The sequence below is a fragment of the Ostrinia furnacalis genome, unplaced genomic scaffold, assembly GCF_004193835.3.
Source record: "Ostrinia furnacalis isolate ACB-3 unplaced genomic scaffold, ASM419383v2 OfSCF0694, whole genome shotgun sequence".
In the NCBI taxonomy this organism is placed as follows: domain Eukaryota; kingdom Metazoa; phylum Arthropoda; class Insecta; order Lepidoptera; family Crambidae; genus Ostrinia; species Ostrinia furnacalis.
The window spans coordinates 1,202,759-1,220,892 of record NW_021130933.1 but is presented as its reverse complement, the minus strand read 5'-3'; the positions used below and the strand labels follow the sequence as shown (position 1 = coordinate 1,220,892).

General features: G+C 38.2%; 2 protein-coding genes across 3 annotated transcripts in view; one reads left to right on the top strand and one right to left on the bottom strand.

The window, feature by feature from the left end:
- Positions 1-48: 48 nt before the first annotated feature.
- The window catches only part of Rab3GAP1 (RAB3 GTPase activating protein subunit 1), a 34,498-nt gene continuing 16,412 nt past the window's right edge, over positions 49-18,134 (top strand). Inside the window, exons 1-3 of one of the 2 annotated variants that reach the window (XM_028300001.1) lie at positions 49-1,045; positions 1,214-1,354; positions 1,530-1,717. In XM_028300001.1, coding sequence (XP_028155802.1) covers positions 113-1,045; positions 1,214-1,354; positions 1,530-1,717 — 1,262 coding nt within the window. In that variant the 5' untranslated portion in view covers positions 49-112. Of the gene's footprint in view, positions 1,355-1,529; positions 1,718-18,134 lie in introns of both variants that reach the window. The other variant, XM_028300000.1, reaches the window with a different exon arrangement.
- Positions 2,763-18,134, bottom strand: part of haf (leucine-rich repeat and fibronectin type-III domain-containing protein hattifattener) — a 29,637-nt gene continuing 14,265 nt past the window's right edge. The window contains exons 2-5 of the mRNA XM_028299999.1: positions 6,128-6,295; positions 4,469-6,034; positions 3,842-4,382; positions 2,763-3,739 (exon numbers count right to left, since the gene is read on the bottom strand). Of these exons, the coding sequence (XP_028155800.1) occupies positions 3,477-3,739; positions 3,842-4,382; positions 4,469-6,034; positions 6,128-6,295 (2,538 nt within the window). The 3' untranslated portion in view covers positions 2,763-3,476. The remainder of the gene's footprint in view (positions 3,740-3,841; positions 4,383-4,468; positions 6,035-6,127; positions 6,296-18,134) is intronic.

Here is an 18,134-nt window from a genome sequence, read left to right as displayed (position 1 = left end):
AACCTAAACCAGATACCTGTCTTCTGTCAATGTCAGCTGTCATTTGTCATCGCTGTTTTGTCCATTCTCAGCTGTTTGTTTCTTTGTGATTATTTTGGATTTAATTATTAAAATGAATGAAGAAATAGACGAATACGATATTTATCATCAAGATTTTACGACTGTATCAGAGTGGGAAGTATTTATTGCTCGATTAGAGGAGATTCTTAACGAGTGGCGATTACCAAAATCCAAAATACCTAAACATCAGCAATTCACAAAGAAATGGATTAGCAAATCTGAAGAGATTTCATTCCAAGGTCTAAAATTTAAGTTATCTTACCACGCTTTAGAACCTATTGTTGGGGTTGACAATGTAGAGGAGTCAGATGACAAGTTTTTACATAATGAATTGCAAAATGGTATTTGGGATGCCACATCACATTTTATGGATGAAGAGGATGGAAGCCCATTTCCTGTCTCTAGTTGGTTTGGGTTAAAACGTTATTTGATGGTGTGCTCAGAACTACCACTCGTAGAGGGTAGTGTGATAAAAGTAGTAATGAGTTCAATTAATATTGCCTTTGCAAATGTCGATTGTGGAGTTCCCATATTTGTAAAAATAAGAGAACATTGGCAGCAGAACTATCTAGGGTTCTATGAAGACAATGAGTACAAAAGTAGCTTTGATACCATTCACCTAAAAAGGATATCAAACCAGTGTTCCCACTTGACTGGCTTAGTTAGCTTGTTTAAATCTAAAATAGGATCCCCTGTCGCTCTTGATGCTGTAGTAGTGTCTACAAAGTTTTCCTATGAGCTGAAAGACTCTGATGCATTTATATGGAAGAAGACAACACATTCCAATGAGTTTTTGTCAATAGATGGTTTTGATGTCAAGAAACTGATAGAACTTCCATTTGGTTCTGAAAAGAATCCTATAAGTAGCGTTCTTCTGAATGCTATTTGGCCAAAGTTTAGAGAGAGTGCCATTGTCGATTCTTCGACATTTTCTGATATTGATCCAATCATGGCCCCTCTGTGGACGGTCACCTTGAAGATGAGGGACAACATCAATTGCCAGTTGTCAGAGACAATTGGCAAGGTGATGGACTTGTTAGACAATAGTAACTTACTTATGGATGTGCTTGGGCTGAGCAGAAGCTTGGGGATTGTGAATCCTTTGCAGAAAATAACTGAGGCACCCATTACTATTTCAAAGCTGGTGAAGGCAGCCATGGGCCATGGTACTGTTTCCGAATTCAAGGGACCCATAGCTGATGACTTGTTAATGCCACTACTGTACTATATATTTCCTGATGCTGTTGAGGATGATACATTTAATTATCCAGAACAATTAGAGGTTGAATTTAAGGTATGAATAATTTTTGTAATTGCATTTAATAATCTGTAATCAATCCCAGGTTTCTAAATTATGTTGTTTAATTTCAGCTTTACTTCTGAAGGTTAATATTCAAAATTGACTGAACTTCTTTTGTTTCTCTTTAGATAAAAGTTTTTTGTTATATTTTTTTAATTTGTCTTTCCAGTCAGAAGCGAACGAAGCGAAGCTCTGCAACTACGTGAAGACGAGCCCCTACGGCGGGCTGGTGTGGCGGCTGTCGGTGACGGCGGCGCGGCTCCACGACGCCGGCGGGCTGGCCTACCTGGCGCACCTGTGGTACGAGTTCACGCAGGAGCTGCAGTACCGGTGGGAACACAGGATCGTGGTCCCGGGGTATGTACTTCATTTTGTGTACTTATAATTCGACTGCGGCTTCGTCCGCGTGGAATTTTGTCTGTCACAGAAAAACTTTATCGCGCGCGTCCCTGTTTCAAAAACCGGGGTAAAAACTATATCCTATGTCCTTACCCGGGACTCAAACTATCTCCCTGCCAAATTTCATCAAAATCGGTTCAGTGGTTTAGGGGTGAAAGCGAGACAGACAGACAGAGTTATTTTCGCATTTATAATATTAGTATAGAGTATAGATTCTAAAGCCTAGGGTGTGAAGAGGACTTACTACTGCATCTCGATTTCAACAGTCATCATGATTATGGTTATAGTAAAGGTATGTATTTTCAAATAAACTAAAAAATACAAATTCATACATACTGGTAAGACATTATCTTTGTGTAGAGTAAGAGTTTTTGATCAAGAAGACAAAATAATCAATTCATCTCAACATGTTTAATCCAGGAAAAATAGTTGAAAATATATGGATAACATTATTCATCAATTACAAATTGGTTTTATGAGACAACATTTTTCGGCACTGTAGATAGTTTAAATAAATAGATACAAGTAGTATTTACAAGTATAGCCTTTTTGCTTATCTATTTTAAGTATTTCATTCATTATTCATTACATAAAATAGCACCATTTGGATTGCGCTGCATTTACAATATTTGGTTGTTGTATTTAACAGATTTCTTTTATTTATAAACAGGTTTTAATCTAACTTATCTAATATATACAGCCTTATTTTTATCTTACATTTACCCTTACTTGTCTAGTAAACATATTTATTGAAGTACTAGCTTTCCGCCCGCGGCTTCGCCCGCGTGGAATTTTGTCTGTCATAGAAAAACTTTATCGCGCGCGTCCCTGTTTCAAAAACCGGGATAAAAACTATCCTATGTTCTTTCCCGGGACTCAAACTATCTCTATGCCAAATTTTATCAAAATCGGTTGCGAGGTTTAAGCGGGAAAGCGTAACAGACAGACAGACAGACAGACAGACAGAGTTACTTTCGCATTTATAATATTAGTTGGGATGTTTGATTATCCACAAGAATATTTTAATCAATCATAGACTACAGTTTACAGTAATATGTTGGATAAATAATGTAGCTTTACTCTAATAGCTTGAAATACCTTTAATGAAAATAAATAAGTGCAATGATAGAGTGATGAGTGAAAACATGTAATCGTGACTAGCATTCAATTACGAATATGAGTTGTAAATTAAGAAAGTTTCAGTACAATTTAACTTTATAAAAGGGCGAAATCCTGAAAGGATTTCAAATGAAGCACTATTTTTTAGACTTGAGGAAGCATCGTTTCATCAGTCTTCATTGAGTACATATTAATAACTAAATTGGCGGCGTGCTCAGATGCCCTCAATGTGCGAGGGGGTTTGCCGCGAAGATCGGCTACGTAAGCCATCTTCGGGCACACTAGCGCCGCCAAGACTGCTAGAAATCGGTCGGATGGATCATCATTATTAATGTATTACAAAACTTAGCGGTAACGAGAATTCTGGAAGATAGCCTCTAATTCTAAGATATTGTATTTGGACATATGTACGTTACTCGGCCTCGCTGCCGGAGACTTGTTTATAGTGACACGTTTCGGGCTTGTGTGGGTGGGCGCGGCGGGCGTGGCGGCGCGCGCGCTCACGTGCACACGACGAGGTGCAGCGCGTCCTGGCGGCCCACCACCGCGAGCAGCGCGCGCGCGACGTCGCCCTGCCCCGCGTCCCGCCGCCTGCGCGCTATAACGGCACCAGCCCGCCCCGCGTCGTAGGGTTTCGGGCCATGTAGATGTCCATGTCGTGGTCGGTCCAGTTGTCCGATGTGTCGCAGTAGCCCATCCCGATGGAGCCCACGCTGTACCGGCTGGCGGGGCGCGACCGGGACCGCGGCCGCCGCCGGGACCCCGCCGTGCCCCCGGTGGCTCCACCCGCCGCCCCGCTTAACGACAAACGAGACGCTCGTTCTGATGCCGCTCCTAAAGATTGACGAGATTGTCGAAGATCTAAAAAGTGAAACTATGATCAGTACACGCCACGCTCCACGTGAAAGTTTGATAGGAAATGTCATAAATTATATTCGCGTATGCGTTAATTTAGTCACTCACCGGTTCTCGATCCTAACATGCTTCCTGGATATCCAGGAGCTCCGTATCGGCCCGATTGTGAATAGCTATGCTGCGATTGACCATCTGCGAGGGAACGAGCGCGGCCTGGACGCCCCGGTAGGGGATCAGGGTGAGTCGGTTCAGTGAAAGTACGCGCTCGCGGGATCGAACGTGAGCTGTAAGCTGACACTTGATCCCATTCACGTTGCTTTCCAAAGGCGCCAAGTGTTGCCAGCGACGACAGCGGACCGCTTGGACTTGGTGTGCCGGTGAGACCGCCACAACAAGGGTTCGGTAGTTTTTCGGATGCCTGAGTATGTAACCGGTGGACGGTCCGAGATCGGCGACGTGAAGCAGCCGCAAAGACGAGTACTGCCACGACAATAGTGCCGCAGATGGCAGCACTCGCCGCTATCGTAATCTTGTCCATGTTGGAGGCTGCGGCTGAGACCGTGCGTACTTCTCGACACTGTGAGTACGGCACTGTCTCTGGACTCACGTGTACCTCCTCCAGGGAGATAACGCAGACCACGATGCATTCCTGGAATGTAAAGTAAAATATTTAGTTATGCAAAGAAAACACGACCACGGCGTAATATACAATTCAAAATTATGAAGGTGTTGTACCTGAGAGGGAACGTTTTTTATTTTAAATTCTCGTTCGCTGGCCTCCAAGGGTGGACCTTGTTTAAAGCTTTTGTCTCCGAATAGTCGATAAACTACTCGAAATCCGAGGATATTCGCTACATCCGAATCCCATTGTATAATGACAGAGTTATCTTGTCTATAAGCATTCTTAACAATGACTTCATTGGAGTCATCTATTTTAGGTTTCTGTTGAGGAAAATTCATGACCAGTGGAGGGCGTTGATTAGGAGCATGACGCCAGGTTGGTGCAGCGGGTCTCACAGAGGGAATGCGGCTTGGGCGCGCTGTGCTGGTAGTAGTGGTCTGCATACTCTTACTGAAAGTTCCACTATCAGAAGCTGTGCTCGTTGTAGTTGTAGATGATGTGGTAGCATTTATGATATTGTCCCGTGTGGTAGAGGTTGTCGAAGATATTATAGTAGCTGAAGTCATCTTCCAGTCAGTGCTTTCCTTTTTTGTTGTTGTCTGTTTTACCGACGCAGTAGTTGTTTCATGGTCACACACCAACTCATTAGGCTCAAAACTGTAAAATCCACGTTCTCTAAAATGTGGAGGGTTGCCACAAAATTGGGGATTTCTTTCACGTGATGTAACTTGCAGTTCTCCATTTCGAATCCATTCTATAATCCAACGTAAGCGACAGTCACAGTTCAAAAATCTTCCGCCTAAGCTTAGGCCACGTAGTGTTTGATTTAGATGGGCGAAGGCTTCCACTGGCACAGTTGGCAATGGGTTTCCATCCAAAGCTAACAATGTTATCGCTGGATTTTTCAGGAAAGCTTCGACAGGCAGCTTATTAAGTAAATTGAATCCAATATCTAAAACTCGCAAATCGGACAAAGTTCCAATTGCTGATGTAGGAAATTCTGGCAATAAGTTGTTGAGAAGACTTAATGAACTTAGAGTTGTTTTTATGCCCGAGAAGGCATCCTCTTTTAAGTTAACAATCAGATTCCTTTCCAAGTTAAGTGCAGTAAGCGATTCTAATCCTTCAAAGGTGCGACTGCCATCAGGGCCCGGGAGTTCTCTGATGCTATTTTGTGACAAGTCCAAGAACGCCAAACTACGGAGACCTCTGATACATTCAGGAACAACCTTTTGCTTGGTACCTTTAAGATTGAGGTTTTTCAACGAGCTCTCCAAACCTGATAGAGCATGATCGGCCAAAGTTATATTATTGTCTGATATTTTCAAAGTTGTCAGTTTACGTAGAGTAATAAATGAATGATTTTCGATGTGAGTTAGAAAGTTTTTCGACACGTCCAGTAAAGAGAGATTTGTTAGTATTTTAAGAGCTTTCACCGGCACTTCGGACAATTCATTGTCTTGTAGGTTCAAATTCTTTAGATACGGCCCTTGACCTCTAAAAGCATCGTCTTCTATTCTTTTGATATTACAGCCCGATATTTGAAGATTATGTATTTTGAGATTGGCGAACATGTCGTTTTTAAGGACTGGTATTGTTGAATTATTTATGTAGAGAAGGTCTATTGTTGTACCTCGAGCACTCGTGTTTAGTGCAGCTAAAAGCGCTACGAAATCCACCTGCAACAAAACATTGTTATATTTTTATATGATTTTGAAATAAGTAGGTACTTATGTAATTTCATAAAATGTTTAAATTACTGTATTTGGTACCTGATCGCACTGAACAGATATTTCTCTGGCCAAGTTAAGTGCGCAAACACACGCCGCTTGAAGCGCAGGGGCGCCTTCCCATGGACATTGCGCATATACGCATTTCAGCAGCAATGGGAGAAGCACTATTGAAATCCATGCCCGAGGTCTGGTGCGGGAACGTGAGCCCTGAAATAGAAATATTTTTTATTTTTAATGAGTAATAAACTTGCACTTGGATGATTGACTTGGATTTTCTAAATAGACAGAAGATAAAATAAGACGGCATATTCTTAATCGAGTTATGAGTCTAATCGGCGATTNCGGCGAGTCATAAGTTTCTCGCATTGGGGACAATTGAGTAGATATGTAACGAGCACGAGAGCAATCAAGGCGTTCAGGGAGCGCGAGGTGAAGTGCAGCGTGTCGGCCATGGGCTAGTAGCCCGGAAAACGCAGGCTTTCCCTGCACCCGTAACCGCCATCGTAATAGGCGACCGCTGTCAATCCAACCGTGCTGCCTCGATTTCAAACCAAACTGCAAATTGACCCGTTATAAAACCAGAAAGTAAGCCAACAAATTATTTCATTAACCATTGATTCTGAAAATGTACGTGTATTAATGCCATCAATAATTAAGTAAACATTTGCGACGGCACGACAGATAGCTAACGTTTGTCGATGTCCAAAAATAATCGATGGTGTAAACAGTAGCATCGAGTTTCAGAGTGGTTTACAGATAATGTTATTTTAGCTCGAAATACTGGGGAAAATGTTTTATGCATTACATGTAGTGTATCTTTCTTTCGTTCGTGCGCCAAAAAGATGTAGTTTCATCTTAAGTTTTATAGGTACAGTTAGGAAGGGATACATATGATGCTGATATGATAATATCTCTATCATAAAACTAACAGTTACCAGTTTTAATAACAACACTACATCTTTCCTTTCGTGTTTACGAGTAAGTATAGAAACGTAACACTGACACATTTGCATCGGTTAACAGTCATCCGATCTCGTCGTAACGGTAAACGCGGAGGCGCAAAGCCGCGAGGCCCAACATTTCTGATTCTCTGAATTCTGATTCACTTTCGCGCGGCCTTTGCCCCCAGATTATTTAAGCTTTATTATATTTGTGCTAAATAATAGTACAGGTTTCCATTCCGAAGAAGAATTTATGTAGTCACCATGTTTTACTGAGCAGTTAGCACCTTTATATTTGTAACTTTCCATACGGTACTGATCTTAATCATTTGTCTAGTGGATTGATTGTGATTTTGTGATGTGTAAAATTGAATGCAATTCAAAATGCGGTTATAATAAAGAAAATGTAATAAAATATTAATTCATTGCGTGTATTATTATATACGTTTCGGAATTAAATGCAGAAACAACATTAAGTAACAATGTTAATACGTCATTGCAACTGTAGAGCAGTAGGTACTCAATCAAGATTGAAATAATTAAATGGCTATAAGTTATTTTATTTGGATATGCATACCAGTTACTGATTTTATGTATGTATACTGGCCAATATTGTGCGTAACTTTGCGAATAAAAAGCTGCCTTCTTTAATGAGTGAAAAGAGCGTGAGAGACAGGCGAAGGAAATATTGACAGGTTTATAGGTTTAAGGTGCCTTTAGTGTATGAAATATGTGATGGTTATTAGTATCCCGTGTACGTGTTCGGTGATTAGTATTGGTTACCGCACGTTGCGCACGCGCGGAAGAACTTTTTTCAGCGCGCACTGCCCACCTTCGCTTGTGCAATTGATGATTTAATTGGACGTAATACATCGTTTTATAATTGTTGATAATACGGTATAGGGCTATCAGCGTTTCCACCAAACTGAACGCAGTTTCTTTCACCTCGAAATTGGCAATAAATTTTTTTCCGCTAATGAAAATTGTGATCATACGTACCTACACCTAAGATTTATTGAAACTAAAGGTGAATATTTAATTCCATGCGTTCTATCATCCATAAAATCTCTCACATATTACATACATCTATAGTAAGTGGGTGAAGCAAACTGTTGTCTGTTGAATATTTTTAATTTTTAAATTATATCATTATTTGGTGGAGGATAGGTGTCTTGCACAACAAACTTTAAGAAAAGCCTTAGAAGATATAATTAAATGGACAGATAATAACAAATTGCGTATAAATATAAATAAAACTAAAATAATTCAATTCAATTCTTATAATACTAATCCACTACATCTTGACATTGAATATAAAAAAGAGAAGGTATGCGAGGTAGCCTTGTTTAATTTCCTAGGAATAACTGTAGACTCACACCTGAACTGGAAGNAAGTATCAATCATGGTATACCTACATAAATATTAATAATTCGTCCTAATAAATAAGTAGGTAATTAGTAATTATTATTCTACTTTTTAGTGTAGGTTTTTTGGAGTCGGTTTTATTTTTTTTTATTGTGGGGCAACTCAGTAGATGTAGACAGAGCATTTAAAATGCAAAAAAGATGCATACGGGTGATAAATGCGGCTTGGTATCTAGACAGTTGCAGGCCACTATTTAAGAAATGTAATGTCCTGCCTCTTCCATGCATGTATATAAGAGATGTGTGTATATTTGTAAAAACCCATCCATATTATTTCAAAAAACGCAGTGATGTGATAACCCGTCAAAAAAGAGCTAAATTCGCAAACCTATTGTTTAAACCCCAATGCCACAAAGTAATATACGAGTACAGGGTGTTTGGCGCATCGTGTGCCAAAATGATTTGGCGGATAGAATGGGTCATTTCCTATATTTTCAGCCCCCATAACACGTTCCATGCCAGGCGGCTACTTTTAAATTATTTTTTTTAGTAATTTCACCACAATACCCAAATCGCATCATTTAATTTCGATTAAAAAAAAAACTACTAAGCGCAGCCCTAAAGTAAACATTTTGTTTTGACGTGCATTTTAATGTAGGGTTGCATCAAATCTAAATTTACTGGCAAATATCATCTAGTTTTTTTAAAATTCAGCTTTGAAGTTTTCAGAAAAGTTAAAAACGGACTGAACATTTAAGTTTACATGGGTATATTTTTTTTTTAAAAGAGATAGCGATCTTCGGNTTTAGCTCAAAATACTGGGGAAAATGTTTTATGCATTACATGTAGTGTATCTTTCTTTCGTTCGTGCGCCAAAAAGATGTAGTTTCATCTTAAGTTTTATAGGTACAGTTAGGAAGGGATAGATATGATGCTGATATGATAATATCTCTATCATAAAACTAACAGTTACCAGTTTAAATGGGTAGTTCTACAAATCAGGGAATTTTACGAGGCTCAACTTGCAGCTCCTTAAATTACCAATTAATAGTTTTTGTTTTAGGGTATTAATAAAGTTTAACTCACATAGTACTTGGTCACTGAATTTCAACACGTTTTAATAAAAACATCCCAGACAAAAATGGCTTCAAATGGGAAAAATTCTCATTTCCCTGTGGGGTGACATTCCAGAATTCATGATGTAAATCACAATAAAAAATATATAAAAATATAATTAGTCAAAAATAACATTGTATTGAAAGTAACCATTAGTACATCTTTCATTTAACCTATATGGATTATGTTTGAATTCCCTATTTACATAATTTTTTGATTGCTGAACAAAGGCGACACGAATTAAGTATCACTTCCCTGCCACCTATAAACACGTTAAAATCTGTAACAAAACAAAGGGTAAGCCACGTTGTCGTTCTTATGTATTTAAGTATGCAGTTAAGTTCGCCTAGTGAAACTTTTATTTCGCCCAAATCGTCAGTCAATTAGACGCAGCTACGCTGTTATCATCGTCTGTCGTGTCTGGGCCAGACAACTTCTCACTCATCTGTTACGTATTTATAACAGTATTTTATATTATTTTAGGGCAATTATATTTAACAATATTGTTAAACTCGCTTGCGTCCATTGACTGATAATATTAAATTTGATATGAAGTTTATGTAATTCATGATTTTGGCAAAATACATCAATAATCTCACTTCCCTGTGTATCATTTCCCTGTGTTTACGAAGAAAATGGAAAAGTTAGTATCGACTAACCAGCAAAACTTACTGTTATATAAAGTCAACAAACAAATACACTAAGTGCAGGCAAATGCATACACTCCATTGAAACTGGATACTCCATTTTGACTTGCTTGACTCTATACAAACTTTTAGCTGTTTTTGCAGTAACGTGTGCGAGCACTTCCAAAAAGGCATTGTAAAATATTCTTCCATGAAAGCAAATGTTGATGACGCTTAAACTGAATCTGAAACTGAGACCAGTAATGCCTGCAANGTAGGTTTTGATTCCTTTGCGAGTGTCGAAAATTTGTTGAAAATATCGACATAATCGGCTGTATCTTTTGATTGGCTTGGCTTAGAAGTTTGATATTTTCACAGCTTAAAGGGACAATAGACCTGAGTATTTCATGTGAATTTCAGCTTGATACGTTCACGCGTTCTTGAGATAAAGGGTCTTGACAGACGGACGGACGGACAACAAAGTGATCCTATAAGGGTTCCGTTTTTTCCTTAAGAGGTACGGAACCCTAAAAATGAGAAGGTATGCGAGGTAGCCTTGTTTAATTTCCTAGGAATAACTGTAGACTCACACCTGAACTGGAAGGAGCATATTAATCTTGTATGCCAAAAACTCAGTCGATACGTATTTGCCCTCCAAAGGATACGCCAAACTATTTCTTTTGATGCAGCTATGGCTGCGTATCATGCCTATGTCTCATCGGTGTTAGGTTATGGCTTATTTTCAACCNTTTGTAAAAACCCATCCATATTATTTCAAAAAACGCAGTGATGTGATAACCCGTCAAAAAAGAGCTAAATTCGCAAACCTATTGTTTAAACCCCAATGCCACAAAGTAATATACGAGTATGTATAAGAAAAATGTTTATAATATGTGTATAGAAATATATAACAATTTACCTGAAGAACTAAAAGTACTTGAAGGGAATGTATTTAAGAAGAAATTGATAAATTGGTTACTGAGCCATGGTTTTTATAGCATTGATGAATATTTTAACTTAAATAGATAGTGTATGAATTTTATTGTGGCATCTACATTTAACTTTTGACATTGTAAATTTATTATACGGAAATATTAATACATTAATTTGATTTGTGACATTGTATGTTAAATAATAATCTGACTGATAAAATATTTGTACGTCTGCTTGCAGGCTGAATACATGGGAATCATATTAACTATAAGATCTGCCTTGTAAAACGGGCATGTAATTATGTATTCTAGCAAATAAATTATTGAATTTGAATTTGAATTTGTAATTATAATCATTATTCGTTTACTTAGAAGGTAACCGGCAACGTAATATACGATTACATCCATTCATTCACTTTTAGTATACGCGCCCAATAAGAAGAAAATTAGCTAAGTGCGAGTACATATATTATTTTTATTTTATAAATAAGATTACCACTAATCACATCTATACATTTGAATATTCTGTCACTGCAAGCATAAACAATCTATTCTATTAATATTCTATTGCTAATTATTTTTAATGAATGATTGTACGGAAGCTTTATTAGAAACTCTACCTACTACCTACTGCAGAAAGTAGAGTGTACTAAGAAGCTTTAAAAGCAGTAGTTAGGCAAGTTAATTGCAATTTTATGTTTAAGTAAATGACATTATAGTGAGCTTGTCACTGATATTACAAAAAAATATTATCACGTAATAATGATTACATCCATTCGTTTCGCTTTTTATGTTACGAACGAGTAAGCGAAAGTGCCATAAAGTAATTAAATTTTGCCATCAAATGCTAAGTAAACGTTAGTTTGTTACGACTCGATAGCTTCTCCAAACATAATAGAGTTGAGTAAACAACAGTTGCCTAACTGACAATGTCAGTCGTGAGTCCACTTAATCCCAACTAATATTATAAATGCGAAAGTAACTCTGTCTGTCTGTCTGTCTGTCTGTCTGTTACGCTTTCCCGCTTAAACTTCGCAACCGATTTTGATGAAATTTGGCATAGAGATAGTTTGAGTCCCGGGAAAGAACATAGGATAGTTTTTATCCCGGTTTTTGAAACAGGGACGCGCGCGATAAAGTTTTTCTGTGTCAGACAAAATTCCACGCGGGCGAAGCCGCGGGCGGAAAGCTAGTTTATTATAAACGAGTTTTGTTGTAATTGGTTTAGAAATACCGCAATTCAGTTTCAATTATGTTTTACCTTTAGTCACCAACTCCATTGAATTTGCAAATTGTTCTTAATACATGAAACTAAAGAGGTTTCGCTCAGAAACACTAAGAATCTTAAATATTGGAATTGCTCGACTCTCGCTTGACGCATTCGCAAACAGTGGACGCCTTGACATGAAGGCAAACACTGGAACTCGGATATTACAAAAGTTATTTCCATAATAGTAGCGAGTTTCAGCTCTACTGTTGAAGTATGTAATGTAATCTCAAAATGAATATTCACTTAATGCAACTAGGTACCCATTTTAAGGAATTAAAATTACTTAAATGTAACAGACAACGGATTAACGATTACTTATTATTTTTTAAATCAACCACAGCAGCACAGTCTGCTTATTATTGAAAGTCACAAAATAGAAAATTAAACGCAATGATTTTTAAAGTAACGTTGATTTGTTGCCTTTTCTAAAAAATGTACATAAGATAGAATTGATATGAAATCAAACAAAACACAACGCTCTTTGCATTTTGTTAAAACACGACCAAGAAGCAAATTATTATAAGCTTTTCTTCATAACTCTAATTTAAAATAACCTTAACTTGAGCGTTATCCGAAACTGCAGTAGAGCGCTTATCGTTAGTATGCAATTAGGCGTACTCATACTTGGCAAGTCTCCATCCGAGGATTAGCTCGGATTGCTGAACCACTTGCAGCGAGGATTAGGTGTGAGATATTGGAGCGGCGGGCGATCGTTCATATTGAAATATCTCGGTTGGCCGGTGGAGCGCGCGACGCCGCGGATTGCGGCTAGTCTGTATTCATGGGGTATGCCGCCCGCGCACGTGCCCATGGCGCCCGCGGCCACCATTCCGGGCACGTCCGCAAATTACGTGCACGAACAATTCGGGAATCAATAGACACGCGATACGATGGGTGTTTTAAAAACCCAATATCAGATTATAATCCGTAAACATGCCCTCTGGGATTTTATTTCAAATGAAATGAGATGAGATTCGAATAACTGCGGAGATGCACACGTAATGGCCAAGTGACACTAACCAGTCCCCAGTTAGAAAGGTGCCAAAGAACTTACACAAGCTTTGGCATTCAGTCTGGTTGGAAAGATAATTTGCTATGCTAGATAAGTTTGTGGAAATTGTACTAACTGTTAAAATCCTACTTCCGTATGCATAATAAACTTTATGTAGATGAGGAAAACTCATAAAAAATCGGAATCTCTTAATATATTCGCATACTGTATTAAAGGGAGAGTTAAGAGTGTTTAGAGCAGCAGTGCGCGACCGGTTTCGTGCTATTGGTATGCAATCAGCGGCTTGAGAGAATTCTAATCAATTACTGAAATAACTTGTACACGAAGAACGCTGGCGTAGGCAAACCCACGCTGTCACAAAACAAGACATAGCCAATTTATTGTTTAGGGCTTCGCATTAGAAGCTCAAGGTCATGCTCATGATTGCTTTGGGAAGCTCGAGGTCATGGCTAAATTTTTGAAAAGACAAAATGTCAAACTAAGTTGATTCTAAATTGACTGACGAATTTGTTCATTCCTACTTTTACTGTTGAAAAGAACTTGGTTATAGCTACGAGCTTTTACTGAAAGACTTCATTTTCATCACTACTAGGGTATTTTTCAAAAGCCAATCACGTTACCAGGGAAGTAACTGGTTCTATAAAAAATCTAGTTTAGTGCTTCGCCTCTAAGCTATAAATCATAGGATCGGTTCGGAAGCGATCGCGCCAATAATAGGCAAAAACTCGCGGGCCGCGAATACCAGTATTGCCCGTCCGGCGCACTTGATTAATGCAGAGTCAGATTTTGCATCTACGATAATGGATCATCATCGATTTACACACACACGCTCCATTATTATATTATAGATCTAGTTAATATCAGGCATAAGTAGTGGGTATCTTATAGAAGGGTTTAATCCCTTCTTTTTTATCCCCATTTATTAGGTGCTATAATTTATGATTTATTTAGAAAAGTGTATTTTACGACAATGCATTATGCTATGCATGTGATGTTCAGGTATGAATGCATTAGTATTATGTTGATCACATAATCACGATCCAGTTCGAAAATTGTTTACATTCATAATTAAACTGGTCTCAGTTAGACTTTCGAACTTGCAGCGAAAGTTGTTACGTGTGTATTTAAAATCGAATTTATGAGTTCATAATTTTTCCTCGTATCGTATTCGAGAATGCTAAGAAAGTGTCTTTGTCGATGCGATGTATTTTCAAAATAAATGACACTTGCATTGTTAGTCATAACATAATAATATCTAGTTTTGAGTTGTTATTTGTAATTTCCGAGCTAAGTCATATCGCAAAGTGGAAAGTGACGATGGTCGTGTACCTACTAGTAAAGTCATGTGATTTTCTGCTCCAAGTAGTGGCGGTATGTTAAGAAAGCGTATGGTATACGTTTCTGCGGAGACGCTCTATGTGACGCTGCTGCAACTTTTCACACTCGTTGAGAAGTGTGCTACGTTAGTAAAAAATGGAAAAGTGGCGAATTCAATGCCCACTATTTTTCTGTAACATTTATGGTATCCGTCAAGATGTTCACGCATGAACAGGAAACATACTCAACTCGTTATGTACTTATAGCTGTGTTCAAAATATAGGTTAATTGTAAATCAATTGTTTTATGTGTTTTATTACCAGACTGCGCCAGGAGGAGGGTTATTAGCATTACTGTTTTTTTATTATTTATTTATTATCTCATAAAAGTTACATCGATTTTACTTCATACTAATCTACCACTACTGCTGAACAGTTTGACGGCAATTAAATGTAGGTTATGTTATTCTCAACTTCCTTAACATCCTCGTTTGTGGTTTACAATTATTCATACTCCATTTAACGGAACAACTCTAAAGTGCTTATCGAGGCGTAAAAGGTATACATTTTTTAATTTATAACGTCGCGGCGCGCTTTGAAAATTTTACGTTCCTCTGTTGTACAGTTCTTCTAAATTTATTGTGAGCCTCTTCATGATATACCGGGGCCATTAAAGTTTCATGCCTTGGCGGGAACGTCTCTAGAACGTGCAAACTTGAGACTCCACAATTGGATTCCCGGCTAAAGTTCGCTGGATCTAAACTTGTAACAGGGATGATTGATCCAATCTGGACGGCTATCCACTTTGACTTCATCCAAAATGTATGCTTTGTTCAAAGATTTAGTAGCACGTTTTTCAAGTGGAGGTAACTGTAAATCAGCCCCATTCTATTTTAAATGTCTATGGGTGCTGGTAACCGCCACTTTCTATCTATTGGGCCGTCCGCTTACATGTGTACTTCGTAGCGTGAAATGTGAATAAAACTTTTCCTTGTACCGACGCTAAAAACTTCAAAGCTTTCTGTATAGGTCGACATATTTTTAATGTATCTTACAGTTTATGAAATTACAGAACCTTTTCAGAATGGATCGGTTCTCATCGAGTACTAGTATTACAGGGCGTCTCACGGATACAAATATGAACAATTGACTGATTTTTCCATAATGCCGACATTGTCTACCTACCTCATAATATGGTGCGACGTCATTTAATTAAAGGGGAGACTGGCCCAAAGCGGGCACCTTAAGGTAAAGTAGGAAAAAAACACACAGAATAAGCAAAACAGAATAAGTTTTTATCGTGATCAGTTACTACATTTATTGTAGTTTGACATGGCGTTTTCAAATCATTCATTTGTCTAATATATAAAAAGTAGGCACTCAAATACGAAACACTATCACTTGCTCACTTTGCCCGAGGGGGTGGCCTAAAGCGAGCACCGGCACACGGGCAAAACGGGCATGCAGAGGGCAATGTAATTTTGACCTTTGAATAATAAGGAATGTCTCTATTCAAACACAGAATGAGAATCATACTTTCTGTATTGCGAAAAAATAGATTCTAGACATAAAAATTCATCAAACAACATAAAAATTAAAACAAAACTAATCAGAAGGAACTCTCTTTGAATAATGCAGTCTTGAATCATTATCTTTTAGTATTTTGAAGCTTTCGAGCTGAAGTATTGCAGCTTCACTCCAAGAACCTTGTTGTGATTTTCTTTTATATTTATTTACCATCTAAAAAGTCAAATAATAAGAGATTAATGTCGACACTAAAGTCTGTTTTTCTTTGCTTGTCCAATATTATAAACAATCTTAATATTCCTTTTTAACGAAATAATTCGTTTTAAAATAAGATAAACCCAAAGCTCACAACCTACATATTATTATGTAGGTAAGTCATCGTTGAACACCGATATCTTTTCAAATCATTTAATTTATTAATTTTTTTCACTGATATTACTTTAAAAGTTATAAAAAGACTAGCGGCCGCCCGCGACTTCGTACGCGTGTATCCCGTTTTTCCCGCTAATTCCCGTTCCCGTGGGAATTTCGGGAATTCCTTTCTTAGTGCACCTCTACGGTACCTAAGCTACGTCCCTTCCAAATTTCAAGTGCCTACGTTTAGCCGTTTAGGCTGTGCGTTGATCTGTCAGTCAGTCAGTCAGTTTCTCCTTTTATATATTTAGATTGTTTACATTGTTCGACTAGCAAAGAAAAACGGACTATACCTACACAATAAGTATAGAGGACTAACAATAAAAGCAAGTTAGTTTACATGGCTATGAAGAGGGTAAAATGAGCATGCTCATTTTGCCCTGCTCACTTTGCCTTTTGCGCCACACCACGTTTCATAAAACATAAACTATAATTCCTTTTTAATCATTTTCAAGGAAATATCCTTAAAACACGGTTAAGTAGGTGCAACACATTACGCATACATTGATAATAACGTACGTCACTCAGTTTAATCCAAAACACAATGAACATACCTTTGTTTTTTCAAATAAAATTGATGAATTTCGTTTATCGCTGTCCACACGTGGTGTTGTCACTCGGAGGTGGCGCACACGACTTCCGCGGGAGTGGCGGGGCGGGGGGATAACGTTAACAAGACAAGACAACAAGTCGAGCAAATGAGTGTAAGTTTAGAGGGGGGTGCCCGCTTTAGGCGGAGTGCCCGCTTTGGGCCAGTCTCCCCAACGCTTGCTCATACTAAGTATATTCACGAACTTAATTTGTCACATCTCGGAGAAAGTGTGTGACTCAAGCTTTAGCACGATCGCTTTTATTCATAAGTATTGATCTCATCCTTCCCTAGTCATGCACGAGTGTTTTCTATTCTTTAACACAAACGCACGGGGTCATTTATGTTGCAAAGTAGGATAGTTAAGAATCATCATCAGTTTTACGACCGTGAAGTGGCACTTACTTTCTTCTGTATTGTTTTGGATTTGTTGCGGTGTGGTGGTTGCGGATATCAATAGAGAGATTATACATAGAGGCAAGTGGTTTAGCTTGTTGGCCGGTGCGGTCGCGGTGATCTAACTGGCTTGATATGTCGGTCGCCGCATTCCCGTGCGCTATGTGTGTCCCAGTTTTACCAAAATCTTGTTTGGTTAGACCTTCTCTACATTTTAGTTTACATTTCCTTTGATGGCGAGTTTAATAACTTTAAAATTGTGTACCATGCAGATAAAATGTATGATAAAATGTTCGTAAAGAGTACAATAAAGATGAATTCTTTAACGGACTTAATTGACCAAAAAACGTAGACGTTTTACATTGTTCAAATCTTAGCTTCGGTAGCAGATTGGACTTTTAATACTTTTATTTGCATATCGCAGTATCCAAATATTAAAACAAAATAGGAGTCAACAAATATAGCTAACAATAACGGTGTATACGGATTTGTAATACCGAACCAGTTCGGTGGGAAAATAACCCAGTAACTGTGTTTGCTTAG